Raw genomic sequence first — 17476 nt, forward strand, 5'->3', positions numbered from 1 at the left:
ACACTTACCCGACATGTTTACCCGAATTGACAGCTCTACTTCCGACCCATGTTCGCGTTAGGCTCCTCTATATGAAATGGGTGTATAAATACAACTTAATATAGCGAAGGAAATTTGGAACTTCTTGTAATGAAAATTATATTTGTAAACGTTTATGATTTGGAGCTTATAATGAAATTTTAATTATTATCGTTTATTGTTTGTGCTATTTAATAACATGGACAATGTTGCTAGTTCAAACAAACGATAAAATCAAATCCGATACATCATAAATCAATAATAATAATAATAATAATAATAATAATAAATAATAATAATAATAATAATAATAATAATAATAATAATAATTTGATCTGAACTTATTTTTTCTGATCTGATCTGATCTGAACTTATTTTTCTGATCTGATCTGAACTTATTTTTCTGATCTGATCTGAACTTATTTTTCCTGATCTGATCTGAACTTATTTTTTCTGATCTGATCTGATCTGAACTTATTTTTTCTGAAATAAGTAAAAATAAGGTGAACTAAACAGGGCCTTACTCATGTGTAAGTCATTTCATCGAAACTTGCATTGTGTGTTAAGTTTCTCAACATGGTTAAAATTCAGATTATTAAACCTAACAACGACCTTTTGTGAGGTTATGCCAACAATTGTAACATCCACACACAAAGCTACAAAAGTGTCAATATAGCATCATCATAAATATATTTATCCCATGTAACCACTGAAAGTGCTAATCAAACAAGCTAAGCACGAATTCAACTCTATTCGGCTCTCAACCTGAAAAACAAATTGACTCGAGCTCAACCAAGAAATAAAATAATCCAAGCCGGCCTCTAATAAACTCAACCAATCGTTTGGGATCTTTCAACTCGTTAACATCTCAAGTCGAACCGTTGATAACCATGCAAAGGCGACGTAGCCATCCATGTATAGTAGAAGCACATGGTATGGTATGGATGTAACATACCATGTAGTTATACAAGTGTGTGATTGAACGAATCTAACATGAAACGACATGCGGCCTCTAAGGCGAGAGGAAAATATCATTGCCACGTATGCAACACAAGTAGCGCACAGACCCGAAAAAGATCTCCTCTTCTTCCTCCTCTCTCTCTCCAAATCCCAAAATCTCACAACCAAAAAAATCCGCACTTCTTCTGCAACTCGCTTTTTATTTTTTCCAGTAACAAAAATCAAGAATCTCTCAATCTTCTGCTTCAGATATTTTTTTTTCATCTTGAACAGGTATGATTTTTGTTTTTCAGATTTATTTATTTATTTATTTATTTTTTAAAAATATTTTCAGCTAGATAATTTGCTGTTTTTTTTCTTCATTTTTATAGTGAATAATATCAAATTATTGCTCTGATTAATTATTGAATTATAAGTTCGATTAATTCATTTTTGGTTGTTAATTTGAGTATATATAGATGATTGAAGTATGATTTTTACTATTTTTAATTATCTTTTTTTTGTGATATTATGCAGAATTTTTGGGTGTGATTTGTAAAATATAGGAATTAAACGTTGAATATAGAGAAATTGATTGATAATTGAAGAAATCAGAAGGTTTGAAGCTAAAAATTGGGGTAATTGTTGTGATTTGTGAATAAGTAATTGGTGAAGAAGAAGGTATAATAGTACCTTTCTGTTGAAATTGTAATCTGAAGAAGAGAAAGAGAAGTAGCTCCCAACTGTAAGTATAAATTTATTTATGAAGAAACTGATTAAGTAAATTGGGAAGACTTACTTCATTGTTCGATTGTTCGATGCTCGGTTTGGGATGCTGAATTATGAGATTCTAATCCTTGATTGGTAACGGCCTTCGGATTGAAGTTTGTAGTTGGGTTGAAACAATAATATTATTTTTCACAGAATAAGAGAAATGGGGACGGTTGATTATATGGCGCGTCCATCGGAAAGGTGGATTGATGGCCTTCAGTTCTCCTCTTTGTTTTGGCCACCACCACAAGATACACAGCAGAGGAAGGTAGTGTCACTTTGCTCTAATTTTAATTTTATTGCTTTAAATGTCATGTTATGTAATTTGTGTTTGATATGTATTTCGTGTAAGTGTAATGGTGTCGGCTTGTTAACTTGGATACTTGGAGTTGATTATGGGACCTCTCATCCAATGGTTTGACTTGTCGAGCTTGGATTTTTAGTAGGCGGATGTGGACAAAGATCGATCTTAAGGCAAACTTAGGTCGGCTAGGCTTATAAATTCGCTACAATTCTAGTACTGGACTGGGTAGTACCCTGAAGTTTGACACAATCCTGCTGAGTTTGTATCTGATCAGTTTAAAAATATTGTTAGTTGGACTTTGGGGAAAAAGTAGAGATCGAGGTAATTGTTTGAGCTCCTAAGACTAAAGGCGTCACGAAATGCTTAGTTGATTAGGTTGAGGTTAAAAATGTACGTAAATGTAATAACACATAGGTTATTACATAAATATTGGTATGGCGGCTGGTTGAATCATTGAAATAACAAGAAAGTATCATGTATAAACTATTGTTGAGTAGCTTAAGCTGAGTGAAAGCTGTCCAAGCTGTGAGTAAGCAGATGAAGCTACTATTGCTACTGTCATTGTTAGAATATATTCTTCATGCTTCCCCACCTTCTGCTCTCAGTTGAAATTTGCTGTAACTTTAAGGGTCAGGTAAAATTTGTTGTTCACATAGTGGCTTTATGATGACATCTTCTAACTCTCATGAGTTGTCGCTAGAAATCTTGTGTCTATTACCTGGAACAATGACAATCAGCTTCAAGAGTTCAAGGCATCTTATTTATCATGAAATACAGAATTTATTTGCAACATGTTGGTGGTACGGAAATGTACAACAAGCTTTAACATGATTGCTCAATAAGTCAACTGTTGTCAAGAATTATTCAGTCTTGGAAATGCTTCTCCACTATTTACCATTGCAACTCAGGATTTGGAATATTGTGTCTTGCTCCATGGGTTTTTAGGACACTGTGAAATCTTATAGGATGGCACAGTAACCTGTTCGTGTTCTGTTGCTAAACTGGCATATCCATAGTTCCCTGGTCGCAAAATGTTTAGGTTTGTATCTGTGATTTACAAGTCTTCTAACAAGGATTTAGCAAACGTCAGGATAATTGGCACACCCCTGTTAGAGCAGATAACTTCAACTGTTAAGCTGAGGCTTGATGATAAGCTAACATTTCAGTATATTCTCTTCCAAGCTAGGTTCCTAATATCTTGCAAAATATCAAGAATATCTGTCTTTGACTTTTTAAAATTTCTTGAGCATTTCAGCCTCCACCTCTCAAGATAATACCCCCTTTATCTCAGGTCATTAATGATATAAGATCTGCCAAGAGCTTGATCAACAATTCAAATCTTTGTCTCACTAATTCCAGACTAGCACTACTGTTGAAGCCGATGATGCTAATGACTGGACAGGATGCAATCTTGGTCTGATTAGGAAAAGCCAAAGCTTAAAAAGAAACTTAGATTACTATACTGTCTACTTGCTGTAGACCAATTAAGATTGTGCCGGGTCCTTGCTAATTTGCAAGCTTATTCTAGTTGAGCTTCTGAGCGTCCCATAGGACTGATATGAGGTTGCATCTCGACTTCATCTATAAATCCATGGCTCTTGAAGAAAAGCTTTGCTGGTATCTAGCTGATATAGAGCAGGGGCATACAAGACTTACCCAGCAGCTTTCTATAGTACCTCAATACATTTATGCTTTAACATATTCCTGGTATAATGTATAGGCAGGCCTGTAGATTCTTGACAGTGGCATAATGGACCACTAGACCTATGCAAAAATCTGGTATTTGGAATAAAGATTCCTGGTCAGAATTGCATAGCACTTACAATCAAACTCTAATGATCTAACCCCAGCTAGTGAGCCAATTAGCAGTGAGAAACCTATTCTGGATGGCTAACCATGTGATAAGAATGTTTTTTTGAGCTTTATCATTTTGTTATATATGCTTTCTCCAATGGATGTAAAAAACTTCCTTGGCATGTCATATAGAGCATTAACAAAAGATTTCCTAATTGCTTTTGATGCTATTGCTTGATTATGATGAATTTTTGAGTTGTATCATTGTTGATGTTTTTTATATTGATTATCTTACCAAATTGATTATCTTCCAACTTTATTGAGTTCCTTGCTTACATCATTTCAGCTCTTACTAATATATATCTGATTTTTTTTTTTTCGTTTCCCTTTTCCCCTCCTTTTAGGCTCAAATCACAGCTTACGTTGAGTATTTTGGACAGTTCATATCAGAACAATTTCCAGAAGACATTGCTGAGGTACTCCCTGCAACTTTTGCAGATACAAAATGATCATTAAACCCTAGTTTATATTATTCAATAAAAAGATTCTACTCCTTTAATATGACTGTTTCTACCAGAGCTTGCTAACCACTTTATATGCCTTTCTCTATCTATTCAGTTGATTCGGATTCGTTACCCATCTCATGAAAAACGTCTATTTGATGATGTACTTGGTAATAGTTTACCCTTTTTATACCTTTTGGTTGATGTAATTGTATTTAGAATGATTAATCTTTATTTTTTAATTGAGGAAGGGTATTAACTTGTGGTTATGATGATGCCAGCCACTTTTGTCCTCCACCATCCAGAGCATGGGCATGCGGTTGTTCTTCCTATCATTTCTATTATTATTGATGGGACTCTGGTATATGATAAGGATCGACCTCCATTTGCCTCTTTCATTTCTCTGTTCTGCCCAAATGACGAGGTACATGCGCCATACTTTTTTATGAGCTTTTCTTGCATGATTTTGTTTCCATGGTACTGTATAATTCTTCTTGACACTAACTAAGGAGCCTTTCAGTTCCATGACTAGAAGTGTAGAGCTTAGGGCATACATTAATAGTTTTTCATTCGTCAAATTAGTAACACAATCTCCTATTTGAAGAAAATTTATACTTCTTACCTATTTTTCAGAATGAGTATTCTGAGCAGTGGGCACTAGCATGCGGAGAGATACTGCGAATTTTAACTCACTATAATCGTCCAATATACAAAGTTGAGCGAAAGCAAAGTTCAAAAGATTGCACCACCAGTATAGATAGTGCTACTTGCAGCAAAGCTTCTGTTGCCAAACCATCTCATTCTTCTTCTGCTCATAGTGAAAAAAAACCTTCAAGGCCTTTGTCCCCTTGGATCACTGACATATTACTTGCAGCACCTCTTGGAATTAAAAGTGATTACTTTAGATGGTATGTACTTCAGTTGATGATTCACTTACTCAGTTTTTGAATTAATGTGTAGTTTTTCGTGAAATTTGTACATTCGATTTGGATGCCTTGATTTGATGCATGTAGCAGATTGATCACTAGATTTGAGCTTGCATAAAATACAAACTTTAAAGTGAAATCATGAGTTATAATTCTTATCATGTTTACCTGTTAATAGATAGTAGCTTAAGAAAAAATAAAGTATGTAAAGTCCTTCGGCCTTTCTTAGTAGAATCTCTACAATAACAACAACGACAGCAACAAACCTTAGTCCCAAAATGATATGGGGCCGGCTAATATGAATTGTCATAAGGAATCGTACGATATAAAGAGAGGGACATAATTAGATGATCATCTCTTAGTAGAATCTCTACATGAAAAAATATTTCTTTGGAAAATGATAAAAAATTGATAGCTATTAATCTGAAAACTTAGATATAATAATATCAGATTACTGTCACTTTCAGGGTAGGAGTTGAGATCTGATAAAATATTATAGATGTCAAAGTTACACTTTTATTTAGTTGACGCGTTTCATTTTGGCACACATATTAAGGAGAAGTGAGAAAGAAAGGTTGAAGACAAAAATACCCTTATACTTACCCACCCACCCTTACCAGCTAGTCAGCTACTGTACCACTAACGAGCACCTTTCTCTCTCATCATCACCATTCACCATCATTCTCTCTCCTCCTCTACTCACAGTCTGCACCTCCATTCTAGATCATCTAACCTCTAATTTTTTTTTCTTTCCTCCTTTTAGCAATGAAAACAAAAAAGCACAAACTAGCTAGCTGAAAATGTTAAATTCATATATACGATTGAAGGTTTTATCCTCTATAGCATGAGGGTTTTGGGCGGCAGTGGTTTTGGGAGGTGGCGTCATCGGCAGCGAGGTTTTGGTGTAGTGGCGTGGTTGGGTGGAGTTGCAGGAAGCAAGGAGAAGCTTTGGGGATTTTAATTTAATGGGGTTTTATTTGGAAAATTGGGTATGTTACAACTTACAAGGAAGAGAAGAGAGAGAAGTGGTGGTGGTGGTTGCTGTGATGGTGATGGTGAAGGTCTTATGGTGATGAATTTGATGATGGAAGTGGTGGAGTGGGGAAGGTAATGGAAGAGTGAGAAAACAGATTATTTGCTAAAGGGAGGAGAGAGAAAATGAGTTGGGAAATTAGGGAGGGTAAAATTGACATTTTAACATATAAAACGTGCCTAAAATAGAAACGTGTCAACTAAAAAGAAATTTCCCAAAAAGGAATACGTGTCAACTAATAAAAAACGGAGATAGTATTATTTTTAATAATATTAATTATTGCTCTTTTGGAGAAGCTTAATCCCCCCCCCCCCCCCCCGCCTCTTTTGGGACAGCTGTGTGAGGGGTTTTATAGCTGAACCATGAACAATCCAGATTCATTTTATGCAAACTGGATGTATGTGTGTGTCTCTGTGTGTGTGTGTGTGTTGGGGGGGGGGGGGGAGGCTGTTGGTGGAGATTATTGAGTGAATAGCATGCTACCTCAACCTGATAATCTTGCGATCTGCTGTGATCTTCCATTCGAATACCTGAATGTTTGTCAAATTTATCATGGGCATACATGATTTGTATGATTGTTGGAAGTGCTTCAATGTGAATTCCCTGGAATTTTATTTGCATGGATGTACGTGTAAATTTAATTATGTTTCCCTGCTGAATCTTTTGGAAATAATGATAGGTGTGGTGGTGTCATGGGAAGGTATGCCGCTGGAGAACTCAAGCCGCCTATGATTGGTGAGTCAAAATTTCTTAGAAGGAGATCTCTCTTTGGAGATTTTCCTTTTTTTTCCATCATTTGGTGCATTTTTGTGACTCTTGTGCTGGTCATGATTATGCTACTGAACACATGTATGGCTTATGTACCTACTGATAATTTGATATAACTAAATAATAGAAGTGGATGATCCTGAAGCATGCAATACAATTACCTTTTAGCTTGCAATAGTGATGGGGTAGTGTGGGAATTTGGGCCAATTAATAATTAATAACTGTAGCAGCATTTGTGAGCCTTTTCGTTTATTTCTGAAAATGTAAAAGGGAAAAACTAAGTTCTCTCTTCCAAGCTTATTAATCCATGCTGGATGATTTATCAAGCAAAACTACATGTATATACGGAGTACATTTTTTCACTATCTACTCTTCAACCGATCGGTTAGTTTGCTGGTGCTGAAGAAGCCCTATATAAAAGTACTTCTAAGAGTTCTAACTTTCTAAGAATTTTTTATTGGAAAATTGGCTTAAAATAATACCAACTATCAACGGTGTATGTAAAATAATACGAACCCAACTATTTGCAATTAGTGGTACCACCTTTTGTACTATACGTGCAAAATAGTACGCCGGTCACCGAAAAAGAATCGCAAGGGATATTCCGTCTATATTTATTATTATTTTTTTTGTTATTAATTTTCTGTTTTCTTTTCAAAATATATATTATGTTAACAATTTCTTTTACAATACAATCCAAATTAATGATGCCCCACCTCTTTGTTAGGCTTTTTTTTTTTTTTTTTTTTTTTTTTTTTTGAATTTTCAATGTGTATTTAAATTTTTTTTTTTCAAAATACCTCTAGTAATGTCTACCACCACACAATAGTAAATATGTTATTTAAATGCATTACAATTTATAATTAGTTTCAAAAATTGTTTAAAAAATTCAAAAATTTCCCCACATTATTTTGGTTGGTGAATGTGGGGAAATTTTGGATTTTTGAAACAAATTATATCAAGATAATAATGCATTAAATAACCTTTTTACTATTGTGTGATAGTAGAAATTACTACAGGTATTTTGAAAAAAAAAAAATAATTAAATACAAATTGACAATTAAAAAAAAAATAAAAAGAGCCTAACAAAGGGGTGGGGCATTATTAATTTGGATTATATAGGACATTGTTAACATAATATGTATTTTGAAAAGAAAAATCAAAATTAAGTAAAAAAATTTAATAAATGTAGGCGGAATATTCCTCGAAATACTTTTTCGGTGATCAGCGTACTATTTGACACATATAGTACAAAAGGTGGTACCGCTAATAGCAAATAATTGAGTTCGAATTATTTTGCACACACGCGATTGATAGTTGGTATTATTTTAAGCCAATTTTCCGTTTTTATTTTTAAAAAATATTGATCCCTCAGCTTATAATTGTTATAACCACTTCGTTTTGTTTGCTGGTATATGCAGAGCAATGTCTAGAATAAGAAAAAATATAAGACTGATGAAAATTAATTTAAAATTTTTTGATGCATTTGAAGCCGGAATGCCAAGGCTTTTGTTTTTTTTTTTTTTTTTTGTCCAACTCCAAACAGAGTTGGAACAAAATTTTGCTTGAGATCTTGGAATTAAAGCGCATGATATGCCAACTCTAGTTTTCTAAAGATGATATGTTTACGAGGCTTATTTTACATCTCCTATCTTTTGGCCAAGTTAAAATAAGATTCTTAATCTCTTACACTTGATTTATGAAATAAAATACTCACTTGCTAGAACCATTCATCCAGGGCACAAACTAAACAATAATTGTTACTGCAAAATGACAAGGCAAAACAAAAAAAAAAAATCCATCCTAAAAACACTTACGTGTCCCGCACAAACTTACAATACTAGCTAACCAATTATTAAAACTAAAGCCTGAAACATGTTCGACCGGATTTGTGCATGACCTTTATACATTTCATAGAGTAATAAGAAATTCTTGTTTGCGGACAATTTTCATTCATCTTAGTGATTTTATTGTTTAACAAATAACGAATGTTTTTCAACTGAATATAATTTTGTCATTACAGTTGTATATTTTTTCATCCCATAAAATTTGTCATTACAGTCTTTACAAACAGTTTCATAGTAAATTGTGAGATATCACACCAAGAACAAGCATAATTTACTAGCCTGAAAATTTACAAGGTTAAGCTTATTGAAAATGATAATTATTTAGGTTGTCAAACACTGTCATTTATATACAAAATTTACATTTAACATCATCCATTCCCCTGTCTCATGCTTAGCCTTTTCTCCTTTCCAATGCATCAACCCATTCTCCTCTCTCACTCGTAGCTCCATCACTAGGGCGATGAAAGATTATTTGATACCATTACCAACCCAGAAAAGAACAAAAAGAAATTTATTATATTCTCCATTTGTCCTCTTTTGTGTTTTAACAGCAGCCAAATAATGGCTAAGTTGATGTAGTCTAATGTCCGTTGCATGGATTCTCCTCTGGTTAGTAGGAGAATCCATGCAATGAAATGTGACCAAGTTTTAACTGGCCAGGTTTAAATCTTCACCTAACAATTGAGAGAAAGATGTATCTTCTATTGTACTATTTATCTCTTTTATCACTGTGAGAAGTACCTTAGAAAAACTTGGAGTAATTTTCCGGCTACCTTTCCTTCCTGCAGCTTCTTCTCGTGAAAATGGGAAGCATCCTCAGTTAATGCCATCAACTCCTCGTTGGGCTGTTGCAAATGGTGCTGGTGTTATATTAAGTGTCTGTGACGAAGAAGTCACGCGATACGAGACTGCTAGTTTAACAGCTGTTGCAGTTCCTGCCCTTCTGCTTCCTCCTCCAACAACAGCTTTGGATGAGCATCTAGTTGCCGGTTTACCTGCAGTTGAACCATATGCACGTTTGTTTCATCGGTAAATTATTGACCTAAGAACTCACTGATTGATTCCTCTTTAGTGCAATATTCTTTTAATATTTATCTGGTTATCTTTTTTTTTTTTTTTAACAATTTTTTTTTTTTTAATTGCAAAAGGTATTATGCAATCGCTACACCAAGTTCCACTCAGAGATTGTTGCTTGGACTTCTTGAAGCACCACCATCATGGGCTCCAGATGCACTTGATGCTGCAGTACAACTTGTGGAACTTCTTCGGGCAGCTGAAGATTATGCAACTGGGATGAGAGTAAGATCACGTTCCATATGACTGTATCTACTACACATGATCTTTTTTGTCTTCCTTTGTTCTGGTGATGCGATGGACTCCATTACTGTTTTCCCAAACTTGGTTGTTGGTGACTTCTAATTATTCTTATCCAAAATGATAAACGCTGGGCATTATATAGAATAGATATATATATATATATATTTCATAAATATGGCATTATTTTCTTAGAGTTTCCTTTAATAAATAAAAATGAAGTATTAATCGTTAATGAGGATGTACTCTTTAAGTAGATAAGAAATCTTGTCAAAGGGATGGTTACAAAATACACTTGCTATGTCGTAAAATTATAAGCTAGAGTGGCTCCTGGACTAATATTGTGATTGCGATTATATCTGTGATCTCATTGTGACTGTCGATATGGGGTGTATGCACATTTATACCTTATTTGGCTGTTTCAATCACTGTTACTCACAACAGTGGATGACACAAATTGCTCTCGAGGACGAAAGTTTAAAGTATAAAACTATAAATCATTTTATCTTGTACATAAAGAGTTAATTTTTTCATGACCATGCTTTATCTCTAGTTAGATTAATTTTGACCTCTAGATAAGAGGATCATTCTCACAAGTGCTCAATATTTCTTTGTTGTAACCATAGTTGTTACAATGGGATCGATAATTCTTCCTCATTCAATGATTGAGCTGTGGCTTGAACTTTTAAAGTGTTTCCCCTTCAAATTATTTTCACATCATATGCTGATGGTAAAATCAGATTATTGCAGGAGATCCTCTTCTTTTTCTATCTCTTTGTTCGTCCATTTATATTTTGCAACTCTAGTGCACAAGGCTGAGTACTATGCTAGGCACATGACATAAAATTTGGCTTTTGTTAAAGATAAAGTTCTACTTAACTCCCTCCCGCATCCCCAATAACACGACTTTTATTGGTCTTCTGAAATATCTGATCAGAATAGAATTATATACTTTTTTGAAAGAGTGGTGCATAGACGTGGAAATTCCCCTCATCTGCAGCCTCCTACTCTAATGGTTGGACAAAGCATAAGGCTCTGACACCTTTGTCATTACATCTCCTCAGAAAACCCCATAACTTACTCAAATGTTGGGGTTAAAGACTGTTAATTGTGTGTCTTGATAGGCTAAAAATATATGATATTCTTTAAACTTGGTGATGTAAGTAAGTCCATTTCCTTCAATTTATATGTATTGCTATGAAATGGAGAGTCATCTCTTTCTGCAGCTTGAGTTAGCTAAACGCCTTTGGAGTAGGCTGATTACAGTAATGGGTATTGTGAGGCTCATCTCCTATTAATTTATCCTTTTTTATAATCAAGTTGATTTTGTGAAATTTTGGTGGAAAAGGGGGCAAAATGCTTTTGGAAGATCAGCGTGCTAGCAATCCAGTTGTATTAATAAAGGACTCTTTCTCCTCTATTGATGCATAAATTCCTTTTTACTTATCAAATTCCGGTTCTGTCATCTTTCCCAAATCCAACCTTTTACCATCCATTACCACTTTGTGCTATAGATTGTTTAAATGTGTTTGTAACGCGCAGCATCCAGTTATTACCTTCTTTGTTAGTCTTTGTGTTTGTATCATACATAAATGTTGTCCTATATCCCGTCATAAAGGACCTGTATACTATACATACCTGCTAACTTTAGTTTTGGAGGATGAAAGTAAGGTATGATGGCATAAGGGCAGTGCTTCAATAAAATCTCTAATAATTAGCACATAGAATCACTTAAAAGTTCTGAACAGAGGTATATAAGTTGTATGTGCAGTTATGCCCGTCAATAAGGTCACTTTAACTCTATAAGGCAGTTTCTTGGAGTGATACTACTGCCCTTCTAAAAGTTTTGTGAAATTTCCCTTGGTATTATTTGGTTTTTTTCAGTTTCTTTATTTTTTCTTTGGGTACAGAAGGGTTAGTTTGGTAAACCAAACCATTGTGTTCTGTAATGCTTTAACTGGCATATGTTGTAATCAGCTAGACATGTAATTTCGGTGTATATGGGCCTTCTTTATCTGTCAATGCTACTTCTTATCTATGTATGCCTTGCTTTTGTGCAGTTGCCAAGAAACTGGATGCATCTACATTTTCTGAGAGCTATTGGCATAGCAATGTCTATGAGAGAAGGTATTGCTGCTGATGCTGCAGCAGCATTGTTGTTCCGCATACTTTCTCAGCCTGCCTTGCTTTTTCCACCATTGAGACAAGTTGAAGGGGTTGACGTCCAGCATGAACCTTTGGGTGGTTATATATCATGCTACAGAAAGCAGGTAATATATTTATCTTAATTTGGATGATCTGGGGTGTTTTTTTTTTTTTTTTTTTTGGGGGGGGGGGGTGTGGAGGAGAGCCGGAGAGGAAGAACATTCTGTGTAAAGTTTTCTAAAATAGTATCTACATTGGTAGTTATTCTATTCTTCCAAACATCCCATAACGTATCGTAGAACCTTATCTTTCCTTGAAGATACCGTCTGATTGTCTCTACTGGGACTCTTTTTTTTTTTTAAACCAGATAGAAATGCCTGCTGCTGAAGCTACAATTGAAGCCACTGCACAGGGCATTGCATCAATGCTTTGTGCCCATGGTCCAGAGGTGGAATGGAGAATTTGTACCATATGGGAAGCTGCTTATGGTTTGATACCATTAAGCTCTTCAGCTGTTGATCTTCCTGAAATAATAGTTGCTACACCATTGCAGCCCCCCCTATTATCATGGAACTTGTACATACCTCTCCTTAAAGTATTGGAGTATCTACCTCGAGGAAGCCCATCCGAAGCATGTCTTATGAAAATATTTGTGGCTACTGTTGAAGCAGTTCTACGGAGAACATTTCCGTTTGAGTCTTCTCCGGAAGAAAATCGAAGATCAAGATACAGTTCTGAAGCAGGCCCAGCATCCAAAAACCTAGCTGTGGCCGAGCTCCGCACCATGGTTCATTCATTGTTCTTGGAATCGTGTGCTTCTGCAGAGCTTGCTTCTCGATTGCTATTTGTGGTGCTAACTGTCTGTGTTAGTCATGAAGCTCACACAAATGGGAAAAGTTCGAGGGGTGAGGATAACTATGCTGAACACACTACCAAACACTCAGAATCCAGTCAATCTAGCCCTTCAAGATCAAAGAATTCTAAGAGACAGAGAGAACCCAGAAGTAAGAAATCCAAAAAACAAGGACCTGTTGTGGCATTTGATTCGTATGTGCTGGCTGCTGTTTGTGCTCTAGCATGTGAACTTCAGCTGTTTCCTTTGATTGCAAATATGTCTGATCCTTCAATTTCTAAAGATTCAGCGGATATTGCCAAGCCTGTCAAATTAAATGGTATATCTCATGAATTCAAGGACGGCGTTGACTCTGCGGTCCGTCATACTCGTAGAATTTTGGCAATTCTGGAAGCTTTATTTTCACTGAAACCATCAACCATTGGCACATCACGGGGTTACAGTTCAAATGAAATAGTTGCTGCTGCTATGGTTGCTGCCCACATTTCTGAATTATTCAGGCGATCAAAGGCTTGCATGAATGCCCTTTCTATCTTAATGCGTTGTAAATGGGATAATGAAATTCACACCAGGGCTTCTTCACTGTATAATCTAATTGATATCCACAGAAAAGCAGTTGCATCTATTGCCAACAAGGCAGAACCACTAGAAGCTCATCTATCCCAAACACCAGTGTGGAGGGGCCCGCCAATTGTTTCCAATCGAAGAAAACAAAATGATTGTGCAGGGACTGTTTCTTTTCAATCAGAAGTGCCATCATCACTAATTTGTGAAGATTCTTCCCATTCAAAGAATTTACTAAATTGTGGGAAGGCTATATACACAGACGATGATGCTGGAAATATTGCGGGTAAAAGGGTTGCCAACTTCCAATTTGATGCCTCAGATTTGGCTCATTTCCTTACGATGGACAGGCATATAGGTTTAAATTGCAGTGTACAAATTTTTCTGCAATCAGTACTTGAAGAGAAACAAGAACTTTGCTTCTCAGTTGTTTCACTCCTTTGGCACAAGTTGATTGCATCACCTGAAACTCAATTTAGTGCAGAAAGTACCTCTGCACAGCAAGGATGGAGAAAGGTATGCATGTCCAAATTTTACAACAATAACCATTTGTCAGAAACTTATCTTCTTAGTTCCCTACCGTTTTTATATTATTACTGCCTTATTCTGCATCATATCTCCCATGTCTCCTTATAACTACCATTTACCTCATCAGACATTAAGTTTGTTTCCATGTTGTGAATTTTCACTTGTTAGCCTGCATTACCTTATTTAGCAATACATTGCAGAATAATATTTTCGATATTAGTTTGCAATACTTCAATTATATCAACACATTGATGAATTTTCTATATGATTGCCCTTCCATCTTACATTTTGTTGATACAGGTTGTTGATGCACTATGCAATGTTGTATCTGCATCACCTGCTAAAGCAGCAGCTGGGATTGTTCTTCAGGTTCAATGTCTACTCCATTGCTATGCATTTTTTATTTTTAAATTGATTCGGACAATAGAAGAGTGGGGCCAAACTCACCAATACTCTGTGCCTGATATTATTAATAAGGCATTTTTAATGTCCTAGGATTCCTACCAAAAATATTAAATTTATTGGTGTTGAACATGTCTCAAATTATGATCTTGTTTAATACAAATACATTTTATTTAGTAACTTTTTATTTTGGTCAGGCTGAAAGGGAGTTACAGCCTTGGATTGCCAAGGATGATGATCAAGGACAGAAAATGTGGAAGATTAACCAGCGAATCGTAAAGCTGATGGTGGAATTGATGAGAAATTATGATACGCCCGAATCACTGGTCATACTGGCAAGTGCTTCAGATCTTCTTCTGCGTGCGACGGACGGGATGCTTGTTGATGGAGAAGCTTGCACTCTTCCTCAGTTGGAGGTAAAAAAATCGGACACAAGCTCTAGATTGAAATGCCTGCTTTCACTTGCTTTATTTTCCTTTATTTTTTCATTATCATCATGAAAGCTATGTTTCATTTGCTCACTGCTATGTTATTATTTTTTTTTTCAGAAATCGTCTTGTCCTGCAATTATGAATACTTTTAAAACTTTCAAAGTGTAGTGATATCTAGGTACAAACAAAGAGTTATGTGACTAGTAAAAATTGGGTGGTTTTTGCTGTTACATTTAAGAGATGCAGAATTAGTAAGATGATTATAATATCGTACTTTAATGTCTGGATGAACTTTATAATGTTTTATACTGACTTTTTGACAGCTGCTAGAAGCAACTGCCAGGGCAGTTCAATCAGTACTGAAGTGGGGAGAATCTGGATTGGCTGTTGCAGATGGTCTCTCCAATCTTTTAAAGGTATGAGTTTACCTAGATTATTTACTTCAAATGGAAGCAGATGATGCACTCAAGGAACCTTATAGCCATCTTTATACAAGGGGTTCCTGGAAATGATATTGCTACCAATCATGCCATAGTATGAATGGGATTGCACCCTTGTCCTTAGGAGAGAGAGAGAGAGAGAGAGAGATTGTGGCCTTGTGGGAGGATATATTTTGACTGATATTGTTTGCTCCTTTTTGCAGTGCCGACTACCAGCTACTATAACATGCCTCTCTCATCCAAGTGCACATGTTCGTGCTTTAAGCACTTCTGTTCTCCGAGACATACAGCAGAATGGCTCAGTAAAATTTGGTTTTAAACAGGAAAATAGAAATGGTATCCACGAATCGCCCTTTCAATACTTGCATTTAGGGATCATTGACTGGCACACAGATATTGAAAAGTGTTTGACGTGGGAGGCTCATAGTCGACTAGCAAGAGGAAAGACTATCGAGTATCTTGATACGGCAGCCAAGGAACTAGGGTGTACAATAACCATCTGACATCCTTTTTACTATCTTCTGAGTTCCTACTCTGTTATTTGTTTGTGAAAACAGAGGAAAATTTAATCCTGACAGCCATTCAGGCAATTGATTTTTAGGAGGTGGATAGGTCTTCTAGCACAGTGATGTAAAACTCGTTTCATTTGTAGTCCAATGTGCTAGTAATATCCAAGTCAAATGATACATGTATTGTGAGACAGGGAGTGACCACAGCAGCAATCATAGTCTCAACCAATACCTGCTTCGCTGCAGGTTATATTTGGCTGTAGATGACTTGTTATCAAGGAGAAAAACTAGGAGTCAGAAGGGAATATTTCCTTCAACAGCCACGAGCTGATTACATTGTCATTTTCTCAGTCGTTGTGTCTCACTTCATTGTAAAATATGGCCATGAAAAGAGAATTGTGGGAGGGTAAAAATGGCAAGTAGTTGTATAAATACAGTTAATATGGTGTTTTGACTTTTTTTTTTTTTTCTTTTTTTCATTTTTTCCCCCTGTTGTTAGTAGCACATGAACGATTCTGTATGGAGTTGATACGAGAGTACCAAGTAATTTGATGTCTTCTCAAATTTAATTTCTATGCCTAATTCAAGTACATAAAAGATAGTGTGATTTAGAATGATGCGCGCAGCATCCCTAGTTCCCTACTGGTATGTATTCTTCCATGAGTTCCATCCAGCTTAACCTACATACTCATTCAGACGACAATGAATTCAGTGAATGATGAGGTCCTCACCAAAAGGTTCTGTGGGTTTGCTGAGAATTGACTACAACTACAAGGTAGAGCTATCAAAAACCGCCACTGAATTTGAGGAAAACTCATAACGATAGTTTTTCAAATATGGATTCGGGGCAAAAGTAGAAGTATGGGTCTTCTACTATCCTAGCTCTTCTCAGTTTATTAGGTCATACTTCTGCTTTTGCCTTATTAGAGTCATAGTTCATCTATATAGACAATGGATTCCATTGATTAATAAGGAAAACATATTAATGTGAAATTTTGATAAATAGGTTCATTAAAAGATGCTTCTTATATTTTCAAAATATGATATTCTTTTTTTTTTTTTTTTTTTTTTTTTTTTTTTTTTTTTTTTTCTCTAATGCACAATTAAATAAATTCACAATCAAAAATGTTTTTTTAGATATCGTGAAAACAAATGATGCAAACAATAAGGGTTGGAGTGAGAACAAGTTAGGAGAAATACAACTTTTGGTTAGGATGAAAAGATTGTTTGGTGGCTCAAATGGCAATAGGTGGATGAGTTTTATTACCCTAATTGGCGAGCTTAAAGTTGTAGAGTTTGTAGGATAACAATGATTCCGAAATTTTATGTAATTATTATTAGAGGAAAAACAAAGAGCGAGAGTGAGGTTGAGAGGAACAATTAGCAG

General features: G+C 35.5%; 1 protein-coding gene across 2 annotated transcripts; it reads left to right on the plus strand.

Moving 5' to 3' along the window:
* Positions 1-1041: 1041 nt before the first annotated feature.
* Positions 1042-16664, plus strand: LOC110735659 (protein GIGANTEA-like). 2 transcript variants are annotated; one of them, XM_021915849.1, is made up of 16 exons: positions 1042-1251; positions 1495-1702; positions 1882-1996; positions 4231-4302; positions 4445-4499; positions 4611-4753; positions 4963-5237; positions 6968-7023; positions 9692-9932; positions 10052-10202; positions 12278-12487; positions 12730-14295; positions 14608-14676; positions 14907-15125; positions 15464-15556; positions 15784-16664. In XM_021915849.1, the coding sequence occupies exons 3-16, from the start codon at positions 1892-1894 to the stop codon at positions 16081-16083; spliced, it is 3555 nt and encodes a 1184-aa protein (XP_021771541.1). In that variant the 5' UTR covers positions 1042-1251; positions 1495-1702; positions 1882-1891; the 3' UTR covers positions 16084-16664. The 2 variants fall into 2 exon arrangements, with proteins under 2 accessions (XP_021771541.1, XP_021771540.1); XM_021915848.1 differs by having other exon boundaries at positions 1495-1996.
* The last annotated feature ends 812 nt before the right edge of the window (positions 16665-17476 follow it).

This window comes from Chenopodium quinoa, unplaced genomic scaffold (assembly GCF_001683475.1).
Source record: "Chenopodium quinoa cultivar QQ74 unplaced genomic scaffold, ASM168347v1, whole genome shotgun sequence".
NCBI classification, from domain to species: Eukaryota; Viridiplantae; Streptophyta; class Magnoliopsida; order Caryophyllales; family Amaranthaceae; genus Chenopodium; species Chenopodium quinoa.